At 45.5% G+C, this 20,909-nt stretch overlaps 2 protein-coding genes across 3 annotated transcripts in view; one reads left to right on the forward strand and one right to left on the reverse strand.

Annotated features, from left to right (window-relative positions):
* Mrpl47 (mitochondrial ribosomal protein L47) overlaps positions 1 to 4,404 on the reverse strand; it is a 9,149-nt gene extending 4,745 nt beyond the window's left edge. Inside the window, exons 1-3 of one of the 2 annotated variants that reach the window (XM_021157567.2) lie at positions 4,073 to 4,404; positions 1,408 to 1,559; positions 894 to 954 (exon numbers count right to left, since the gene is read on the reverse strand). In XM_021157567.2, coding sequence (XP_021013226.1) covers positions 894 to 954; positions 1,408 to 1,559; positions 4,073 to 4,170 — 311 coding nt within the window. In that variant the 5' untranslated portion in view covers positions 4,171 to 4,404. The remainder of the gene's footprint in view (positions 1 to 893; positions 955 to 1,407; positions 1,560 to 4,072) is intronic. The other variant, XM_021157569.2, reaches the window with a different exon arrangement.
* A 74-nt stretch (positions 4,405 to 4,478) lies between these two features.
* Positions 4,479 to 19,285, forward strand: Ndufb5 (NADH:ubiquinone oxidoreductase subunit B5). Its single transcript, XM_021158382.2, has 6 exons — positions 4,479 to 4,636; positions 12,633 to 12,721; positions 14,488 to 14,554; positions 15,744 to 15,805; positions 16,478 to 16,584; positions 19,078 to 19,285. The coding sequence occupies exons 1-6, from the start codon at positions 4,513 to 4,515 to the stop codon at positions 19,196 to 19,198; spliced, it is 570 nt and encodes a 189-aa protein (XP_021014041.1). The 5' UTR covers positions 4,479 to 4,512; the 3' UTR covers positions 19,199 to 19,285.
* The last annotated feature ends 1,624 nt before the right edge of the window (positions 19,286 to 20,909 follow it).

A 20,909-nucleotide genomic window follows, 5' to 3' on the forward strand; every position in this document is an offset into this window, starting at 1 on the left:
ACAGGGTTTCTCTGTGTAGCCCTGGCTGTCCTGGAACTCACTTTGTAGACCAGGCTGACCTCAAACTCAGAAATCCACCTGCCTCTGCCTCCCAAGTGCTGGGATTAAAGGCGTGCGCCACCACCGCCTGGCTAGAGACATCTTCTGAATGTTCTTTTAGAACAGGAAGAACCCTGCTTGAAATGGGACATGCCCTTTCTTCTATTCAATATTTCCAGTTTTTAAACAGCCTTCGCAACAAATGAGGTGGGAAAAGAAACAGGGGTGTAGTGGGGGCAACAGAACTCTGGACCTCAGTGAGTCCAAGCTCTACTTTTGCAGATTTCTGACAGGATTGCGGCTTTCTTTGTCAATCCTTTCTGTGTGCATGTGGTTAATATTAAAGACCCCACATTTTGTTTAATTGTTGTTACTTCATTATCCTGGAAACGGAGCCTCCTGTTCCTAATTAGGGTTTAAGGCTCCTATGAGTTGCAGGTATTAGGGTTCATTCTAACAAGTGCAAGGTGAGTCACCTTCAGGACTAAGTATACGGAAGTGTATAAGGTCTTTATCTGCTTCCCATCAGCATTTATATTAATAAGTTAATGAGGAAGGGGGAAAGGGAGGGCAGTGTAACTGTGACCAGCCAGTCCCCGTGTCATTTCTGACCTTGCTTCCTGACACTACTGGTGTAATGGTAGCGGTCTGACTCATAGCACTACTGCAGAAATCTAAAGTTCCGATACCTTCGAAATGTGACACATATCTCAATGCAATCCACTGCCACCTTTCTATAAGCTCATGCAGTCACCCACTGCCCCATGACAGCAGACCGCTTGGCCAGGGCCTCGTACAGGGGTAGTGCTGACCCTGCTGTTGGACTGTCATGTTTCAGTACGCAGATCACTCACCAAAGCTTATGTAAGTCTTCGTTACTTTTGTTCCTCAGCTGCTGGCAGGTCCATGAAGCTCCTGTGAGAAGGAGAAACGTGTGACATTAAGTGACAGTTCTAGTTCTATGTCCGGACTGAGGACTCACTCTCAAAATTCAATGTGTCTGTATCTATAAAAGATGCAACAGGATTATCATATTATATACAATTAGAATTCAATTAAATACTAACATGAAAATATCAGTAACATGACCGGCAAAGACTGCTCGTATTTGTGTCAAATGCATTTTCTTTTCCTAATGTCACTTCAAACTATTTTTAATTATTATTAAAAAAAAAAAGCCAACTAAAAGAAACTCAAGCCTCATGTTACTTAACACGTCTAAGCACGAAGCCCACCAACCAGCCAAGGAAGTTTTACTTCAGTTACCTTTAAAAACCAAAGGAAATTTTAAAAGGAAATTTTAAATTGGATAACCCTAGGATGATGGAGAGCACAGTCAATTACTATAGACCATTCTATATATCTCACCAGATTTGACTTTTTCTTCCCCCCAATTCTTTGGGTCATCAAAAAATTCTTCTAGTCCTTTCCTTGACAATGTGGTATGAAGTAATTTACACTGGAGAAAAGATGTGACATGTGGTGTGTTCTTAAGTAACAAACTAAGAGAAGACCTGCAACTGAACACAAATAAAGAACAAAGTTTATAACGTTCAGATTTTATTAGCAAGAAACATTTGTTTATTACAATGTCAAAAATTCTACACAGGATATTTACCCTAGTATTGGTAAGCTCTTTTAGTGCATGAGAAAGTATTTTTTATTGTACGGATGGCTACCCTATAGTTTCAGACAACATATGTACATAATTATATATGTCTATCTTTTTACTGTTAGTGCATGTGTGTGTGAGTACGTGCTTTCATGTGCATGACACACATGTAGCGGTCAGAAGACAACAGGAGTGTTGGTTCTCTTCCACCTCATTGAGGCACAGTCTTTCTCTTTTATGCTGCTGTGCTGAATACTCAGGACAGCAGGCTTGAGAGCTTTTGGGTGCTTCCTCTTTCTCCACCTCCTTTCTGGGCCCAGGAATGCTGGGATTGGAGATGTTTGTCACTGAGCCCAGTTTTTACTGCTTAGGTTCCTCGGATCAAACTGAGGTCACCAGGCTTGAGTGGCAAGCACTTTTTACCTCCTGAGCCATCTTGCTGATCCCACAATTATATTTTAGAGTAACAGTTTTTAGGTGCTTCCTCCACTGTAGCAACTAAATTTATGAACAGATCAAAACCATTCTGAAAGTCAATGTAGCAACATTCAAAAGGCACAATGTTCTCTCCTTTAATCCCGGAATTCTGTGTCTAGAAACTTTTACACAAGAGACACAGACACAATAGGCAGGAGCTCACTGATGAAGATATCTATTGAATTTGGTATTAAAGAGTCATTAGTTACATAAACATACAATGCTTTATAACTGCATGAAAATCTTATGCATAATTATATATATATATATGTATGTGTGTGTGTGTGTGTATATATATTTAGAAATTATGTTTTTAAAAGCACTTAATGAACTGATAAAATGACCTTAAAACAAAATGTAAAATGTTTCACAAGTGCTGTCTTCCAAACCAAGAGTATTTGACTGAAGTTTATGTCTGCTTCCCGTGTACTAAGGATTGAGCCCAGGGCCTTAGGCATGCTGGGTAAGGGCTATACTCTTACCACTGAGCTACATCCATGACTCCTGACTTGAAACTAATTGTGATGAAATAATAATAAAAAAATTAAAAAAACTAAATCCTACCCCAAATTGCCAGTGTCATGACAAAGGGAAAAAGAAACACTGGATGAATGGCAACTATTGCACTAAGTGATCCTTCACTGGATCCTGAAAAAAGAATGGAACTGAATGGAGACAATGAAGCGGAAAGAAAAAAGGAAAGGGATTAGTAGGGCAAGTCCTGTTTTTATTTTGGATTATATGCTAGATAATAACACTGTATTCCAGAGTGTGACCACGGGGTCATACTTAGTAAGGCAATGTCCTTGGTTCTATGATTGAATTTTGACCTCTGTCCAACAGTGCAGAAAAAAAGAGCATAAATCCAGGCATCTTGAAAAATGTGACCAAGCGCCAAAGACTGACTGGCTACTATGGGTTAAGGGTATATGGTGGCTGTTACTCTAATAACGCTTCTGTTGTTCTGGGGAAATAGTCGCACATCAAGTGTATCCCTGCAACATTAAAAAAGAAAAGGCAATGTGTTCTATGAATGCATAACTGGTTTTACTGTCTTTAAAATATTTTGCCTCTTTTCTGAGTGACAGGTATTTATTTTTTACAAAACACAAACACACACACACACTGAAATAATTTCATTAACAAATGTAAGGTTTATGTATCTGAATGTTTTCCCTGCATGTATGTGCACCATGTGTGTGCCTGATACCTTCAGAGGTCAAGGAAGGCATCAGATCACCAGGAATTGGAGTTAAAGATGTTAGAGAGCCACCATGAGCCGAGTTAGTGACACTAGCTCAGGTCTTTTGCAAGAAAACATATGCACTTAAACACTAGGCCATCTCTTCAGCCTCAAATTAGCTCATTCTTAAGGAAAAAAGATAATGGAAGACGAAATCATTTATTCAAGTTTGCCACCCTGGTCAAATTACAACTCTGCAAGGTTTTAAAAAGCTAATTTGCAAAGTTAGTGTAATAATATAGAAGATAATAGATGCACGATAGCTGACTGTTCAACCGGACATGGACTGCTTCCTTCAATTAATCTGCTCTCTACTATTTCTAAAACTCGGCTCCCTGTTGGCAAGTGTCAGTGAGGAGTAAGCTGTCATTCTCACGCTCGCAGATGCAGCTTCTGTTGCCGTAGCTACGCTCATCACTTAACATCTGCCCGGCAATCTGTGTACAAAGACGCCGGGGGAAGCCTTCCGTTCACAGCTCAGGACTCCTCGGAAACCTTCCCAACCGACCCAGCCCCGCACCGAGCAGCGGATGCTCCCACCGCCCGCGGCGACAGAACGCAGGAGGACTAGCGGGGGTGCGCCAGGATAGGCGACTCCAAGGTCACGCTCTCAGCCTTCGCGGTGGCCTGTCTAGAGCTCTGTTGCACCCTGCAAGAAGCGCCCAAAGGCGGAGGCAGTCATTTCTTCTCTCACCACTTACCCCGAGTGAGCAGCGTCCTTGGGATTTACTAGGGAACAAGCTGCCTTCAGGAACGCTGAGGCTCTTCTACAAACACCCACTAGACTGGTCGCAGCCATGTTTCTAATGGAGACCCACAGTGTCGGTGTCCACGAGGTCACTTCCGCTGTCGGCGTGAGGCAAGTGAAGCAAACAGGAACAGGCTTTGCCCTTACAAAACATGGCCGCTCCCACGGCTCTCGCTTCGATCTCCCAAGTCTGCCATAGAGTTTACAGAGCTCTCTTTGGGCGCCCCACCTACAATGTCGTCACTTTTGTCCGCCAGCGCCTGCCTGTGAAGCTCGCTGGAACCGGCCGCTGCCCTCACTCAATATGGCCTCCTCTAGCGTTCGCCCTCACTGGTGGATTGTCCCTCCCGGCTCCCTTAGCCCTCCCTACTTCCTTCCGTGGCCGGTGTAGCCATGGCGGCCATGAGCCTGCTGCAGCGGGCTTCGGTCTCCGCGCTGACAGCGCTGACTTGCCGCCGCGCTGGCCCTGGACTCGGAGTCGGGAGTTTTCTCACGCGGAGCTTTCCGAAGACTGTCGGTGGGTGGCGGCCTCGGAGACGCGGGTGAGAGGTGGGAGGGCTGTTTCCAGGTGACCTTGGGGACCTCCGAGGGAGAGAGCGGGGACAAAGTCGGCCTGGGGCTCTGGTGTGAAGAGCTGCTGCAGAAATCGGATGGCCTTGTTTAAGCTCAGCGTTTGCGAAGTGCCTTGCCACGCCATGCTGGGCGCTGCTCCCTCGCTGCCAGGCTAGGCAGGCATGGAGCTGCTGCCCGCGTCTCCAAGGGCAACTGCACACTCTTCGTTGTTGAGACAGGGTCTCCGGGATCCGAGGCTGCGCTTGTCCCGGCTCTCGAGGGCTGGGGTTGCAGGCTTGCACTGCGTCGCTGGGCTCAGGGCAGAATCAGGGTGCGTGGCACCTGCAGCTGGTTCCAACCCGCAGATAGGAAGATGCTGAGAAGCGCACTGAAGTGAAGGCTGTCATGGTGTTCCTAGGCACGAGTGTTTTTAAAAAGGCTCCAGGTGACAGCCCCGTTAGGCACGGTAATAACTGTCCGTGGACCTCACAACATCTTAGAAGGCCACGAAAATATTTTATGTTTGTTGTTTAAAAAGACTGTAGAGCGAGTGAATGTGTAATGTTGGATTCAGCCCAGATTGTATCTCCTGTATGTTAATGCAGTCATGCTTTTCATATCTTGCAGTGGTTCTTGTCCTGCGGGTCGTGACCCCTTCATAGGGGTCACCTAAGACCGTAGGAAAACACAGATGTTCACATTGTGACCCATAACAGTAGCAAGATTACAGTTATGGAGTAGCAGTGAAAATAATTTTATAGTTGGGGGGTCACAACACAAAGAACTGCATTAAAGGGTTGCAGCATTAGGAAGGTTGAGAACCTCTGCTCTCTTAGAAAGGAGCCTAAGAGGGGTAAAGAGCTCAGGTCTCAGGACAGTCATAGTGAGGGCCTTGGTTAGAGATAACAATTTGCTTTGTCCAATATAGAGAAACACACACACACACACACACACACACACACATACAATTGCCCTAAAGCCTATTATATTGAGGCAGTATACATAGGGACCTTCTGGAACATGCTGGAAAGGATCAGTGCATTTAAAATACCCAGCAGGAATTTACACTGCAGGCAGACTCCATGTGCTGACACTTCTTGGTCAAATCCTTTTGACATCACTTTTTTATTGTAAATATCCTCAGATACACAAGTAGAGATCCCTTGAACCCTCCCCCAAAAGTGCTGACTGTAGTCTAGCTGAGCTGAGCTAAGACTCCGTGGTCCCTCTCTTCCTGAACTATGTCTCACTCCTGCAGTTCCGAGAGAACCACGGGGAGCCGATGTCCTGTCCAGAGAAAACAGGGAGGGCTTACTCGCTGCTGTTCCAAGAGCGACTGTTTGACTGTCGCAGCTTTCACTGGCTTATGAGTCTGCCATTGCTCCCTGAAGGTTTTCCTCTCTTCCACCAGTTCCTTGGGCAGCCCAACAAGATGGCTAGGCCCCTCTCCCATCTTCTTTTTCTGGATCTGGGCTGCCGAGATTCAAATCTTGGCTGCAGAATTTAAGAGCTCTATGACCTTGAGTCAACACCTACTAGGAGCTAAAGTGGAAGGCACTTGGTTATGATCTTCATTTCCTTTTCTGGAAGATGACCATCTGATTGACGGAGATACCTTACAGAGTAGTTGTGAAGCCCTTTGAGTAGGAGACATTTTTAGCACCATGCACCTAAATTAGAAAATACACACAGCATTAAATTTACCCTGTATTTTATTTGCTTATTTCTTTGGTACTGCTGATGAAATACAAGTGCTTGCTTATTCTAGCCAGGTGAGGTCTTTCCTCTGAGCTACATCCCTAGCCCTTCTTTTTGTCTTTACTCTTTAAAATTTTGAGTCAGAGTGTCGTTGCCCAAGCTGATCTTGAATAGACTTTGCATTGGAGGCTGGTTCTAACCTTCAATGCTCCTGCCACAGTCTTCCAAGAAGCTGGTAGGTTGTGGCTGAGCGTCTAAGAGGTGGAATTCTGGTCCAAGATCTTGTCATTGAGGAGGTCCTTGAAGGGCATCAGCCTCTCTTCTCTGCTTCCCAGTCACTAGAAGGTGGCAGTTCATTCTAACACATACTTCCATCATGCTTTGCCACAGACCCAAAGCAGCAAATCCTCCAACTTGCTGTGGCAGAAAACACTGAATCCCTTTCCATTCCAAAGCTAATATTCACAGATATTTCTCAGGGTAGAGGAGAGTGGATCAACAGATCTGTGAACACAGTACTGTGAACTCAGACGAGGAGTATAAATATAAAATGAATATGGGAATCATCTTAACATGGGAAACTGGCAGTAGTGTGTGGGCTTCCAGGTCTTCCTGGATATAGGGCTTTTGGGAGAACTAGGTGTTGAGAGAAGGAGAAGATGGTGATCAGGGCTCAGTTGGGGTGGAGAAGGGGCCTTGACACAACTAAAGTGCCTGTGCATGTAGAGGTCAGAAGACAGCTGTGGGAATCAGCTCTCCTTCCACTGTGCGATCTGGGGATCAAATTCAGGTTATCAAGCCTCCAAACAAATGCGCTTCCCTCCCGGGCCGCCTCACTAGCCCTTTTAGAATCATTTTCAGTTTGCCACTGATAAGTGATGAAAGATTGACAGATGCAAGGAAGTGGACCTAACTTTTTGGCCCAAGGAATTCAAATGATACTTTTAACTGAAAATTTAGAGGAAGACAATGAATGAATGACCAGCTTTTGATTGTTTGAAATACCAATAGAAAGCTGCTACCATTGTCTTGCTCAATCCTGGCATCAATGACAGTCAGGAAACTACATAGCTTTCCTGAGTGACTTGCATATTTAAAATCATTTATTGGAGGGGGCTGAAGAGATGGCTCAGTGGTTAATCGTGCTTCCTGATCCTCAGAAGACCTGGTTTGATTCCCAGGGCCACAGCATATAACTCCAGCCTCAGAACCCCATGTCCCTGACCTCCACAGGCAACTCCATTCACCTCTATACACACACACACACACACACACACACACCCCTAAAATATAATAAAAATTTTAAAAATCATTTTTTGGAGAATTGGTCTTGTAAGCTCTGTTCATCCTAATGTTTTCAGAGTGTGAGCAGATGACCCTCCACTTCAGCAGGGAGACTTCGGGGCTGTGGAAGGTGACTGCTCTGAAGTACATTTCAGGATAGTTATGGGATAGCAGTCATCAGGCATAGTTAATAAAGAGTAATTGTTAAACGGTTGGGTAATTATGTGTTAAGAAAGAGGAAGCAGTTCACGTTGTTAACCTCAATACTTCTGTAATGCAGCCAGCCCTACCTTTCTTCCATTGTTCAGTTGTTGTAGCATGAGGTGTTAATGCAGGTCTCACTGGAAGCCCTGACTGGCCTCCAACCTACAACTTTCCTCTAGTCTCTGCTCCCCAAGTGCTGGCTGTTTGGTTTTTTTTTTTTATGTTTGCTCCATTGTTGTAATGATTGTTCACTAAAGCCACATATAAATTAATCCTTCCACTGTTCTCTGATTGAAGGAGGAAGGTGTGTACAAGGTCCTCTGAGTAAGTGTAGTAAACTGTAAGGATTTACTTAAGTGATCCCTGTAAACGTTCAGTTAAGAAATGTAAATTCAACAATGTTCCCACAAGACCTGCCACCTGTCAGACACTGACCGAGCTTTATATATTGTCCTCTGACCTCATGAGCTTTAACACACTCTTAGGGTTAGTGTGCTTCGTGTTAAAGGAAGTTATCAAATCTTGCTCAAGGGAAAAGCAGAGACCAATACTATCTGGGGAAAGCAGAAAAGCCAAAGGGTGCGATGTGAGACAGAGGCAAAGAACCCAGGGCATAGGGGTTGATTTAGGCAGAAAGAAAACCCAGGAAACAGGCAAGATTTCTTAGGGAATCTTTGTCCTGTTCTATTAGATATCATCTCATCATCAGCCTGGCTGGCTTGGAGGTTGTCCATATGTAGACCAGGCTAGATTCAACCTGGCTCTGCCTCCTGACTGCTGGAACTTCAAGCTGTGTGCTGTCATCCCCACCTGCCTTGGGGATATTTGTCTTGAGAAGCCAGAGATGAGTTGAGAAGGAAACTATTTTTATTTGAAGATAGGGGTTGTGATCAGGTTTTCTGAAAGAAGCGGCTTGATCCTCTAGGCTAACCTGTATCACACAGGATTTCCAGATTGCATTGTGGATTCGTGGACAACGGCCGTGAAAAATGGTGAAGCAGTCCAGTTTTATCTTCAGCCCCCACAGTTCTAGGAACGTCTGAATCCGTGAAGCAGAGAACAGTTCCCTTTATACGTTGAGCATTGCTCTTCCCTTCAAGTGGAAACAGTAGAGCCCTCTTTCCTCAATGGTTCTTTAGCTATTTAAAAATGGCGGCTCACAGCCATCTGCAGCTCCAGGACCAGGGGATCTGACACCCTCTTCTGTACTTCATGGACACTGGGCGTACATGTACACAGACAAACATGCAAGCAAAACATTCATACAAAGAAACCAGCACCTTGTCTCCATCCCGACTTCAGTGCTGTCAGTCCCCAGGTCACTTGCCAGGTTTGTAAACAACCTAGCTGCTTAAGTTCTCTATTAAAGTATGTGCCCTGTAAGGAGGGTCAAGGTACGCCTGCAGTGCTTAGCGAGCTCAAGGTTAGTCTAGGGTATACAAGGATACTGTCTCAAAACAAAGCAACCGAGCTCTGGAATGGATACACATCTGGAATGGTCAGAAAATGAAAACCAGGTGAATTCCTGTGGTCTCGTGGAGCCGAAGCTACCTTCAAACTCTATGGAGTCTGACTTTGAGCCCCTTCCAGTTGCTCGGATGATAGGCATGCACCACCACACTCTTATGTGGTGCTGAGGATGGAAGCTAGGTCTTGGTTGCTAGGTCACATCCTCGGGCCAAGGATGCAGGTTTTATCCATTCACTGTACTTCTAATACAGCAGGTTAAGGCTGAATTGTCCTGGGATGCTTTTGTTGCCAGCTGAAGGTTCTGTGGACCCAGTAGGACTTGCTACTTACTTTGTGTTGAGCCTTTTAGATTCTGCCTTTCGAAAAACCAAAAAAAAAAAAAAAAAGAAATCGAAAGGCAGAGGCAGGCGGATTTCTGAGTTCGAGGACAGCCTGGTCTACAGAGTGAGTTCCAGGACAGCCAGGACTACACAGAGAAACCCTGTCTCAAAAAACCAAAAAAAAAAAAAAAAAAAAAAAAAGAAATCGAAATCAGATTCTGCCTTTTGTAAGTGTGCATGAAGACTTATTTAGGATTTGATTTCATTATGGTTGAATTCGCCATTTTTCTAAAAGTTGCTTTGTATTTCCATGGCTCAGGTAAGCTGTCTGCTTTGGTTTCTATTGCTATGAAGAGACACCATGACCATGGCAAGTCTTATAAAGAAAAATATTTAATTGGGACTGGCTTACAGGTTCAGAGGTTTAGTCCATTATTGTCATGGTGGGAAGCATGGCAGCATGCAGGCAGACATGGTGCTGGAGAGGGAGCTGAGAGGTCTACATCTAGATTGGCAGGCAGCAAGCAGAAGAACAAAACATTGGGCCTGGCTTGGGCTTCTGAAATGCCAAGGTCCACACTTAGTGATACATTTCCTTCACAAGGCCACACCTCCTAATGTCACTCCCTGAGTGTTCAAGTATGAGTCTCCAGGGGCCATTCTTATTGGCCCACCCGTGTCTCTCCCCACTCAGGACATTTACAGGCATCTAGATTCTGGAGCTCTGTGGTGGACCACATTGTCTAGGTAATGTCTTAGGATTTCTATTGCTGCATTGAAACACCGTGACCAAAAGCAAGTGGGTCGGAGGAAAGGGTTTCTTTGGCTTACACTTCCACTTTGTCATTTGTCATAGAAGGAAGTCAGGACAAAAACTCAGACAAGGGAGGAACCTGGGGGCCAGAGCTGATGCAAAGGCCTAGGAGGGCTGCTGCCTACTGGCTTGCTTTCTGAGGTTTACTCTGCCTGCTTCTTACAGAATCCAGGGGTGGCCTCACTCACCATGGGCTGGGCCCTCCCCCATCAATCACTAATTAAGAAAATGCTCTTCAGCCAGATCTTATGGAGACATTTCCTCAACTGAAATTCTCTCCTTCTCCAGCGACTCTAGCTTATGTTAACTTGACATAAAACTGTCCAGCACAGGTAGGACAAGCCAACCAGTTTCTTCCCAAAGGGAACAGTGCGTGTCCTCCGTGCCCTCCACTGTGCCCTTTCCCTCTGGGCCTGTTTTCTTCTGCTGGTTTGTCTGTTTCTTTGCTGCCTTTGCCTCGAGGGCTTGTCTACTCTTTCACTCCCAGCAGGGTCTGTATCCATCTTGACCTTTGGCCTCGCAGAGGACCTGCACACAGTGGGCATTTCAGTCTTTAGGGAGTTCATGAATGGTTTGTAGTATCATCCTGACTTTCTTCCATAACGGTAACTTTTAAAGGGGTTTCTAAAAATGTTGGGGTCTCTTATCTTGTCACGTCTGTAGTGTCAGTAGTATAATCTGTACTTAGTAAATTAATGCCCATATCTGATTCTCTAGTGAATTCACTTCCTAAACCCTGTTAGCTGCTACAGGTGATTCCAAAAATCCAGACAGCTCCCACCTTCAGCTGTGGATCATTGAACGTGGCAGGATTAGTTCGAGTGGAGCTGCCCTCTACATCCATGCAGTAGCATCCTCGAATCCAGATAACTGTGGTTTGAAAATATTTGGGAAGTAAATTGCTCCTGTAACCTTTGTTCTTGGTATTATTCCCCTAACAATGCAATATAGTAGTGGTTTTCATGGTATTCACTGCCATCAGTATTACCAGACATAGTACACAGGAGAACGTGTGGGCTATTGTAAGGGTGTGATGATTCACTTAAGGTCTTTGATCATCTGAAAGGTTTGGTATCCAGGAACCCAGAACTCGTTCCTCATGGATACTGACACCCAAGGATAGTTGTGCAGACCCATGGGTGTGTGGCATGTTAGAGGGAACGTGGCATCTGTTGGGACAGCATCAGCTTCTGCCTGAAGGGAGTGACGACTTGTAGCCGTTAAACTCGAACAAATGGAACATTCTTTCTTATGTTAGCGTTGCCACCTAGGGGTCTCGGCCAGGTTCGATTTCTTTGCTGTTAGGTTTCCTTCAGTGGGAATCCGAGCAGAAGTGGAGCCGTGAAGCTTCTGAGTAGCAGCAGGGTCCTGGTGTAGAGTGCTGATGGCAAGTCTCGCAGCTCCAGGGCAGTGGAGCAGAGGAGGGGGTCTAGGAGTCACAGACCAACAAGGCTGAAGTCATTCCAAAGCTTTGATCTTAGGAGGAGGAGGGGAGGAGGGGAGGGGAGGAGGAGGAGGAGGAGAAGGAGGGGGGAGGAGGAGAGGAGGAGAAGGAGGGGGGGAGGGTCTTCCTAGTCAGAAATGAATTACAAATGGATTTTGTCACCATTCGAAGGATGGTGTATAGCCTGGTGAATGCCTGGCTAGCATACACAAGACATTGAGTTTAACTCAGTGTAGTCTGTAACAGTCAAATTCCTGCTAGAGATTGGCATAGATACTGCTGGTCCTGTCCCTCCGGGTTTCCGCAGCTTCCTGCCTTCCCCTTCTGTGTTAGGAGGCAGCCTTCACCTTTGTTTTTTAGGGGGCTTTAGCATGTTTGTTTTCTGTAGGGGAAGCAAGGGTTAGCAGCTGTTAAGAGCATCTGCCCTCCCTGCCTGACTCTGAGGTACACTGAAATGATCGCCTGCTCAGTGTCTTTACATTGGGTTAAAGCAAGAAGCTCTACGGCTGTGCGTACCAGCATGTGTAAGGACTGGGCTTCCATGTGCTTACTGATAGAAATGAAATAAAAGCAGCAGCAGCAGCTCTACCTGAGAACAGCCTGTCAGTCTCTGACGCGTCCTGCCCACTCCGATGCACAAGCAAAGCACGTTCACCCGTGTATATCTATCTGGTGGTCTTCTCTGCCCGCCCCGCATGAGCCCTGTTAAACAGTTTCACATTTTCAGCTCCTGTGCGGCACAGTGGGGACCATGGCAAGAGACTGTTTGTCGTCAAGCCTTCTTTATACTATGACGCTCGCTTCTTGAGGTTGATGGTGAGTTGAAATGTTCTAACTATGCTATGTCCAGGAGGAAGATTCCCATTAGGAGATGTCTTTCATTTTTAAATTACTGTTTCTTTTCCCCCAGAGGATACTGAGACTGTGTAGTAAGATCTGATTTGCTCTGAACTTTTTACGTTTTAGCTGGAACCTTTTTTTTCAAAGCATGGATTCACTGGGACTGCAGGTCAAGTGCCAGCCATTCCTTCTGCTCAGGGTCATGCAGTTTGAAGTTCAGTTTGAGCTTCCTCTTCAAGTGTAGAAATGAATCTGCAGGACTGGGTGGGCAGAGTCTGCTCAGTGCGTGTTCACGCGTGTCAGGCCCTGTGGCCCTCTCCCTGCGCCATGGACATCAGCATGTTTACAGACCTTAAAGCCTAAGGCGCTGAGCTGCTCACTGGTGTCACTGAGATAGGTTTGGAAAAAACTAAGATCGTTTTAGCAAAAGACTCACTGGAAGACTTCTACAGAAGCAGCTCTATTTTGGGATGTAATTTTTTTTTAATGCAATCTGGGAACGTTGATTTTAAGTCAACATTCTTAATTCAGCAGGATTGTAAGTAATACTACTTGTTTAGAATGCTGCTTGTCCGTATCATGATCCAAAAAGTACCAACCAGGAGCTTAAAAATGGAGGCTTGCTGTTCCCCTGAGATGCTCTCCCTCCTCCCCACGGTGTGCAGTCTCAGCCCTCCCCCTCCTCCCCACGGTGTGCAGTCTCAGCCCTCCCCCTCCTCCCCACTGTGTGCAGTCTCAGCCCTCCCCCTCCTCCCCACGGTGTGCAGTCTCAGCCCTCCCTCTCCTCCCCACTGTGTGCAGTCTCAGCCCTCCCCCTCCTCCCCACTGTGTGCAGTCTCAGCCCTCCCCCTCCTCCCCACTGTGCACACTGCCTCTCCTTAGCACTCCCCCTCCTCCCCACTGTGTACACTGCCTCTCCTTAGCCCTCCCCTCCTCCCCACTGTGCACACTGCCTCTCCTTAGCTCTCCCCTCCTCCCCACTGTGCACACTGCCTCTCTTTAGCCCTCCCCCTAATCACCACTGTGCACACTGCCTCTCCTTAGCCCTCCCCTCCTNCCCACTGTGCACACTGCCTCTCCTTAGCCCTCCCCCTCCTCCCCATTGTGCATCCTGCCTCTCCTTAGCCCTCCCCTCCTCCCCACTGTGCACACTGCCTCTCTTTAGCCCTCCCCCTAATCACCACTGTGCACACTGCCTCTCCTTAGCCCTCCCCCTCCTCCCCATTGTGCATACTGCCTCTCCTTAGCCCTGTTTTTTGTTTCTGTTTTTTAATTTAATGGAGGATCTTCTGTTATCCCAGGCTAGTCTCAGACTTGCTATGTAGCCAAGGCTGACTTCAAACTCCTGATCCTCCTGCCTCCACCTATGGAATGCTGGATTCCCCAGTATGTGCTATCACACATAGCAAGTGTCCTCTTTTCATACCAGGACCAACTCCAGTCACATTCAGTGGCTGAAATGCTACTGTTTTCACATTTGTTCTTAATACAGAATTTTTTTTTTATCTCATTGCTTTAACCAAGAAGTCAAAAGTCATTGCACATATATTGTACTCTACTAAATAGTTGTGTCTAAAAACTAAATCAGAGGAATGTGACAGAAATCAGTGATTCAATTCTGATTCCAAAATTGTCATGTTTGTTCAATAAGGATAAAAGGACATCAAATGAGGATAATTTTGGTGGGAGAAGAAGGAAAGGCCATGAGAGAAACCTTTATGTTTTTATGTTTTTCCTCACAGAGATTCTACCTTATGTTGACTGGGATCCCAGTTATAATTGGCATAACACTGGTGAACATATTTATTGGTAAGTCACTCATCCAGCCCTCACTCCATGAGATGGAACATTTATATTATTTACTTTTGCATTGCTGCGACCACACACTGACACAGACCTTCTTTGGAAGAAAGGTTTGTTTTGTCATGGTTTTAGAGAGACATTGGCCTACTGCGAGAAGTGGGAGGGGACCAGGAGCAAAAGAAGCCTGCTGGAAACAGGGTGGCAGGCTTGACGATTTTAAAGGCTGCTTCTGCTCACTGCTTTCTCCATCCAGGTCCCACCTCCTAAAAGCTCTGGGACCTTTAAAATAGCATGTGAGTCTATGGAGGACATTTCTACAGAGGAGGTGGCTTCCAGAAACCTCAGCTCCCTTTCCTCTGCCTTAGTTCCTGTTCTTTCATTGTGAGGAGACACCATAAGCAAGGCAACGCTTATAAAAGAAAGCATTTAATTGGGGCCTTGTTTCAGAGAATTAGCCATTATCACAGTGGGAGCATGCCAATGTGGATGGTGCTGGGGCAGTAGCCAAGAGCAGAGAGAGAAGCTAGGCCTGGTGGGGCTTCAGAAATCTCAAAGTTCACCCTAATTGACACACTTCCTCCAACAAGGAAGGCTCCACCTACTCCAATGAAGCTATAAATCCTTCTAATCCTTTCAAACAGTTCTGCTCTGTGGTGACTAAGCATTCAAACATATGAGCCTTTGGGGCCATTCTTATTCAAACCACCATATCTCCTTTTCCAAAATCAGCTTTGACAAACTAGATGAGGAAAATAGAGTAACAGTCAAGTTGGGAAGAGAGAATGAGAGAGACAGAGACAGATATACATGCAGAAGACAGAGATACACAGAAAGGCAGGCACTGACAGAATTAAAATTCATCTTAAGGTCTGGAAGCATCGAATGCACACAAGGCCTTCTGAACAGGATTCTAAAATGCTCAAGTTTTGAATCTTAGAATATTTTGTCTGGTAGATTCACAGCAGAAAATAAAATAGAGACCAATGTGTCCTTCATTATGTCTGTTACCTAAGAACAAAATGGGAAACTGCTGAGATGCTGGAGGTCCTGTGTTACACCTACAGGATGACTAGGACCCCTCATGAGGGACTGATCTTCCCCTTGGGAGTTTAGCACTAGAGGAGTCATGGAGAAGCTGGCTTCTGGGGACACGGCTGTCAGTGCTGACCCAGCATCGTCAACATTTTCTCTCTAGGTGAAGCTGAGCTTGCAGAAATCCCAGAAGGCTACATCCCTGAACACTGGGAGTATTACAAGGTTTGCACAGCTCATTCAAACTTTTATTGGATATCTTGTTAATGTAGTGGTAAATGTCTTAATTAGGCAATTATGATATACTTTTATATTCAGTTTTTCACATCAAGTAGATAGTACATTTTTAAAACTTAATTTCCTTTTAGATTTCTTTATTTTACATGATTTGGTGTTTTCCCTAAATGTATGAATGTGCTCCATGTGTGCTCGGTATTCCACATATGTGGAGACCAGAAAAGGGTGTCAGATCCCCCGGAACTGGAATCACCAATGATGATGAGCCACTGGGGTGCTGAGAATGTATCCAGATGCAAGAGCAATGAGGGAACCAAAATGCTGAGCCATCTTTGTAGCAAATAACAATTCATGGTACTTTTTTCATTAAAAAAGTTAAGCTTTATAGGTTAAATTACATAAGCATAAAATATGATGATTTCTGGAGTCTGGTCAGTAGAATTTGGTTAGTCTCCTCCCTCGCCCTTAAGCTGCGGAGATGCTGCCATTCAGGTACTTATCTCAAAAGTGGTAACAATAGCGTGAGCCCAGGGCTCAGAGTGACTTAAAGCACATCAGAGTTGTTGTCATGTCAGTGCTTCAGTTATCTGAAACAGTAGCCAACCAGAAACGTGAAGAATCCTTCAGAAGGTGACTGATTGGAAACACCTTTTCTCTCAGCATCCGATATCAAGATGGATCGCCCGGAATTTCTATGATGGCCCTGAAAAGAACTACGAGAAAACCCTGGCTATCCTCCAGATTGAATCTGAAAAGGCTGAGTTACGGTAGGAGAGTGGGCGGGAAGAATAGCGCAGCTTCAGAAGTTGGATGTCTGTGTGAAGCTTTAGAGGGCTCTTCTGGGAGAAGGGGGACTCTGTTGCTGACTGGGGGATGATAGCTCATACTGAGAGGAATGCCCTCCCCCTACCCCTCCCTCTCCCTCTTAGTCTCTGTCTCTCTCCCCTTTTTAAATGGTTATAGTGTATGTCTCTGTGTATGTGTCTGCCTGGATGTAGGCCCATGGAGGCCAAAAGGGTATCAGATGTCCTGAAGCTAGAGTTGCAGGCCTGTGAGCCACCAGACATGAATACAGCAAGTACGCTTAACTGCTGAACCATCTCTCCCACCCTGGAAAGAAATTCCTAAAGAAGCTACTCTGCATACAGCAGCCCACTCCACTACCTGCCTGCTTCTTCCCATCCCACATCATTAGAGACTGCCCTGTATAACAACCAGAAGCCATATGTGCCCCTGTGTACCTGCTTCTAAGAGAATGTCATTAGTATTAAGTTAGGTGGGTGCTGATACAGCCCTCTTACGGACCTTGCTTAGCCCTGCATAGGCTAATTATGCCTTCAGTTAATGCTCTTCCCGAGAAGAGCATGCCTTGACTACTGTGCTTCTCTCGCTCGGTCCATGGTGTGCTCATTAGTTTGGGTTTGGTTGGTTGGTTTTTTGGTGTGTATCTGTGTGCAGATGTGTGTGTGTGTACATGTACAGGCGTGTGCCTATGGAAGGCAGAGAATAATCTCAGGCATTGCTCCTCAGTCCCTAGCCACCTGTTTTGTGTTTTAAATTTTGAGACGGGGTCTCTCACTGACCTGGAGCTTGTGGAGTAAGTAGGCTTGCCGCTGGCTGCCAGGCTCCAGGATCCGTCTCCACCTCAGCACTGGAAAGGGATGATTTTATATGGGCTTGGGGACAGAACTGTCCTTGCAAGGCCAGCACTTCACTGACTGCGCCATTTCCTCAGCCTTGGGTTTTGGCTGTGTCTTGTTTGTTGTTGTTGCTGTTATTGTTTTTTATTTATTTATTTATGTATTTATTTATTTCTGTAAGAACTTTCTGCATGAGTACTTTTACTTACACCATTTCTTCCTCCTTTCCTCTCCCCACTCCAGTTCCTCCCTGTCCCCCTACTCTCTCTTAGATTTATGAACTCTTTCTCTTTAATTATGATAGTTACACATTTTGTGTAGTTATATTTAAAAGAGGAGGGAAAAAAGTGTTTAGTCCTTTCTGAAAAGTTGAATAAATATTCTCTAAGTCACAGTTACAAAGGTATCTAATCTCATAAGTAAGGTTAGAGAGCTGGCTAATGCTTAGGAAGTGAATTATGTAGTTGTACATTTCTGGTCATAAAAAGCTTAATACATGTACTTTGGAAGGCCAGGGTTTCATGGAGAAGGCTTGGCCTTGGCTGTGGAGTTGTGAAGGTATCTTTGTGCCATACCAATCACCCAGAGTAGAGATGTATGATGTCAGCTGCGTGGAGCTCTGGGTTGATGGGGCTTTTGGCTCTGATTTTTCTCTTCTGTTTTTAACAATGGAATATCTAATGTAGGCCATTCAGTGTGATGCTGGTGAGGGGACTCCACTTGCTGTGGAGAAATTCCCTCTTCCCTCTCTGAACAATGATAGCAGCAGTATAGGCAGATGACAGCATATCACCTCCCAGCACGGGACCCTGGCATGGGCACATTAGTGGGTGTTCTGTAGCCAACTGTATTAACATCGGAAAGGTGGATGACAGAGCAAGCTTGTCCCAAAGCCATGGAGCAGGGCCTGTGGAGACAATTGTTCAATGTAATTGATGATAAAATTCACCAGTCCCAAGTTGGCTTGTATGTATAGCAGATGTCTGCTTCCATGTGCCTGTCTGTGCCAGACTATCATGCATACAGTGACTACCTCTGTTGTTGGGATTGTGGGACTGTTTTCCCCTTCATTAACTTTTTTGGTGTATGGAATAATGGCTTTTCTGATGGCATCTTCATAAAGATGTACGTTGCTCATCCTTACCTCCTTTACCTTTTCTTCCCTTCTCCCCTGCCTGCTGATCTCTTCCTGTCCTCCCTCCTCCTGGTCCCTTTCTGCCCCCAGTAGTTCCCCATCTGTTTTGTGTCCTGTTTATACCTGTATATATCAGTATGGATTCCACACAGCAGAGGACATGATGCCCTCCAGCTTCATGCAGTTGTCTGCATATGACTGAATGGCGTGCCATTGTGTAAATGTGCCACGTTTTCTTTATTATTCATCTGTTGATGGACAGCTAGGGTGCTTCCATATCTTGGGTATTATGCACAGGAACATGGATAGTCAGCTATGTGTCTAGTGAGCCAACTTAGACCCCTGAGCAGTGCGGCTATGGAGTGGTGAAGGCCTCTGTCCTATGGTGGTTCTGCTTTGTTATTTTGAAGAAGCTCTGCTGACTGCTGTAGTGGCTGCATCTGCTCACGTGTTCGTATCCTCAGTTACTATTCCCTTTGTTACAGGTTAAAGGAGCAGGAAGTTCGAAGGCTGATGCGTGCCCGAGGTGATGGACCCTGGTATCAATTTCCAACCCCTGAAAAGGAGTTCATTGATCATTCTCCAAAGGCAACTCCTGACAACTGATGATTCATTCGTCTGTCCAAGAACAGTGTGTCCCTCTAGTGGGAAGAAATGAATAAATACTCTGTATTTTTGCTCTGATGTACACAAGATTCTGTGGCTGGTTCTTCATGTGGTTCAGGTGATGTGTTCTCTGTGGGCCTTTCAGCTTCATCTGTTGGGATTTACAGGGTAGTAATGAGAGCTGGAGGTCTGGGAAGTTGTGAATTCCTAAAGTGACACTGTTGGTAAGCTGCTGATGCTGTTGTCTGGCAGGTGGAAGGTGCAGCGGTCCTGTGAATATTAGGAACTGTAGTCATCTGTCATTGCAGATGGGACTTCTTTGGGACTACTTGGAATTTTAAGTTCAAAAGAAATACTGAACCAACCATATACAATTATCAATTACCAGAATACATAAAGCCTTAGAGTTTATCCTGTAGCGTCTTGCTTTACTTCTGGGGTACGTGCCATTCTTTTTTAGAACTACAGACACAAACACTTGAGACACAGCAACTGAACTTCCTTAGAGTACTGCTCTGTAAACACTGAAGGTGCCTCCTTCCTAAGCCTGGCTGCGTCCTTCCTGGTGCTAGTGTTTGAACCCGGGGCCTTCAGTAGGCCAGGTACACACTCACCTCAGAGCCACAGCTGCACTCTCTAGCTGTGTTTTACTTTTAGATCCTTCTAGAATGCTGACGGAGGGCTGAGGGTTTGGAAGAGTGGCAGAGTGCTGGCACACATGGGTTTGGTCTCTAGTACTTCCTACTTACCACCCCACCCCCCACCCCCAAACCCCAAAATAATAACTTTTAACTCCACTCCAAAAGACATACCTTTCATCAGATGTAACTTAATGTGACTTATTCAACTTTCCAAAGCCTATTAAGTGAGGATAATGTATGTGTGTGTGTGTGTGTGTGTGTGTGTGTGTGTAAGCATGGTTGTAAAGATATGGTTAGTTCCTATCTGTTACACATTAGACTTAACAACTATTTCTAACAGGATTGTTCTTTCTGTGCCAAACTTTCTGTGTATTAGTAGGACATAAGGAATGATATATCCCTCAGATTAGTAGAATGGCAAACTGAAACCTACAACTGAGCTAGCTGGGTGGTGGCGAGCTGAGGGCAGCAGAGGGAAGGGAAACTATGGTCAGAATAAGAGAAAAAAAAAAGACCACAGTGCACAAAAGTGAATGATATCTACAAATCCAACATGTTCATGGCCTGTTCCTTCTTTCCTAGTTCTCCTACAAAATGGTTTGCATAAGCAGGGCCCAGAAACCTTATGTCCTTCTCTCAATCTGTAGGCAGAATTGTGGGACTGCATAGGAAAGCCTCAGGACAAATCTTTGGGGTAGTGGGGTGTGGCCATCCCTTTCTGGGAAAACAAGGAGCTTCCACCACTCCAGAAGACTTTGGAGGAGGTCAGGAGCAGGCAGCCTGACAAGTGGCCCTGTGGCCTTTTATTTCTTTTGTTCCTTTAGGCAGCAACAGACACCTTCCTATTGGGCCAAGGACAATTAATTATGTAGAAAACTGGTTCCAGGCTCTGCTTCTCCTCTCGCAGTGTCTAGATGCTGCTGATACACTGGTCAGAAAGGTGAAGTCTGGAATGGGTGGGGTCTGCAGTCAACCTCTTCTTTCAAGGGCAGCAGAGTCGCCAAGTTGAGAGGGGGTAAAGTGGAATGGGGGTCCACAGAACTCCAAACTGAGCAGGATGCTAGAAGTGT

This window comes from Mus caroli, chromosome 3 (assembly GCF_900094665.2).
Source record: "Mus caroli chromosome 3, CAROLI_EIJ_v1.1, whole genome shotgun sequence".
Taxonomy (NCBI): domain Eukaryota; kingdom Metazoa; phylum Chordata; class Mammalia; order Rodentia; family Muridae; genus Mus; species Mus caroli.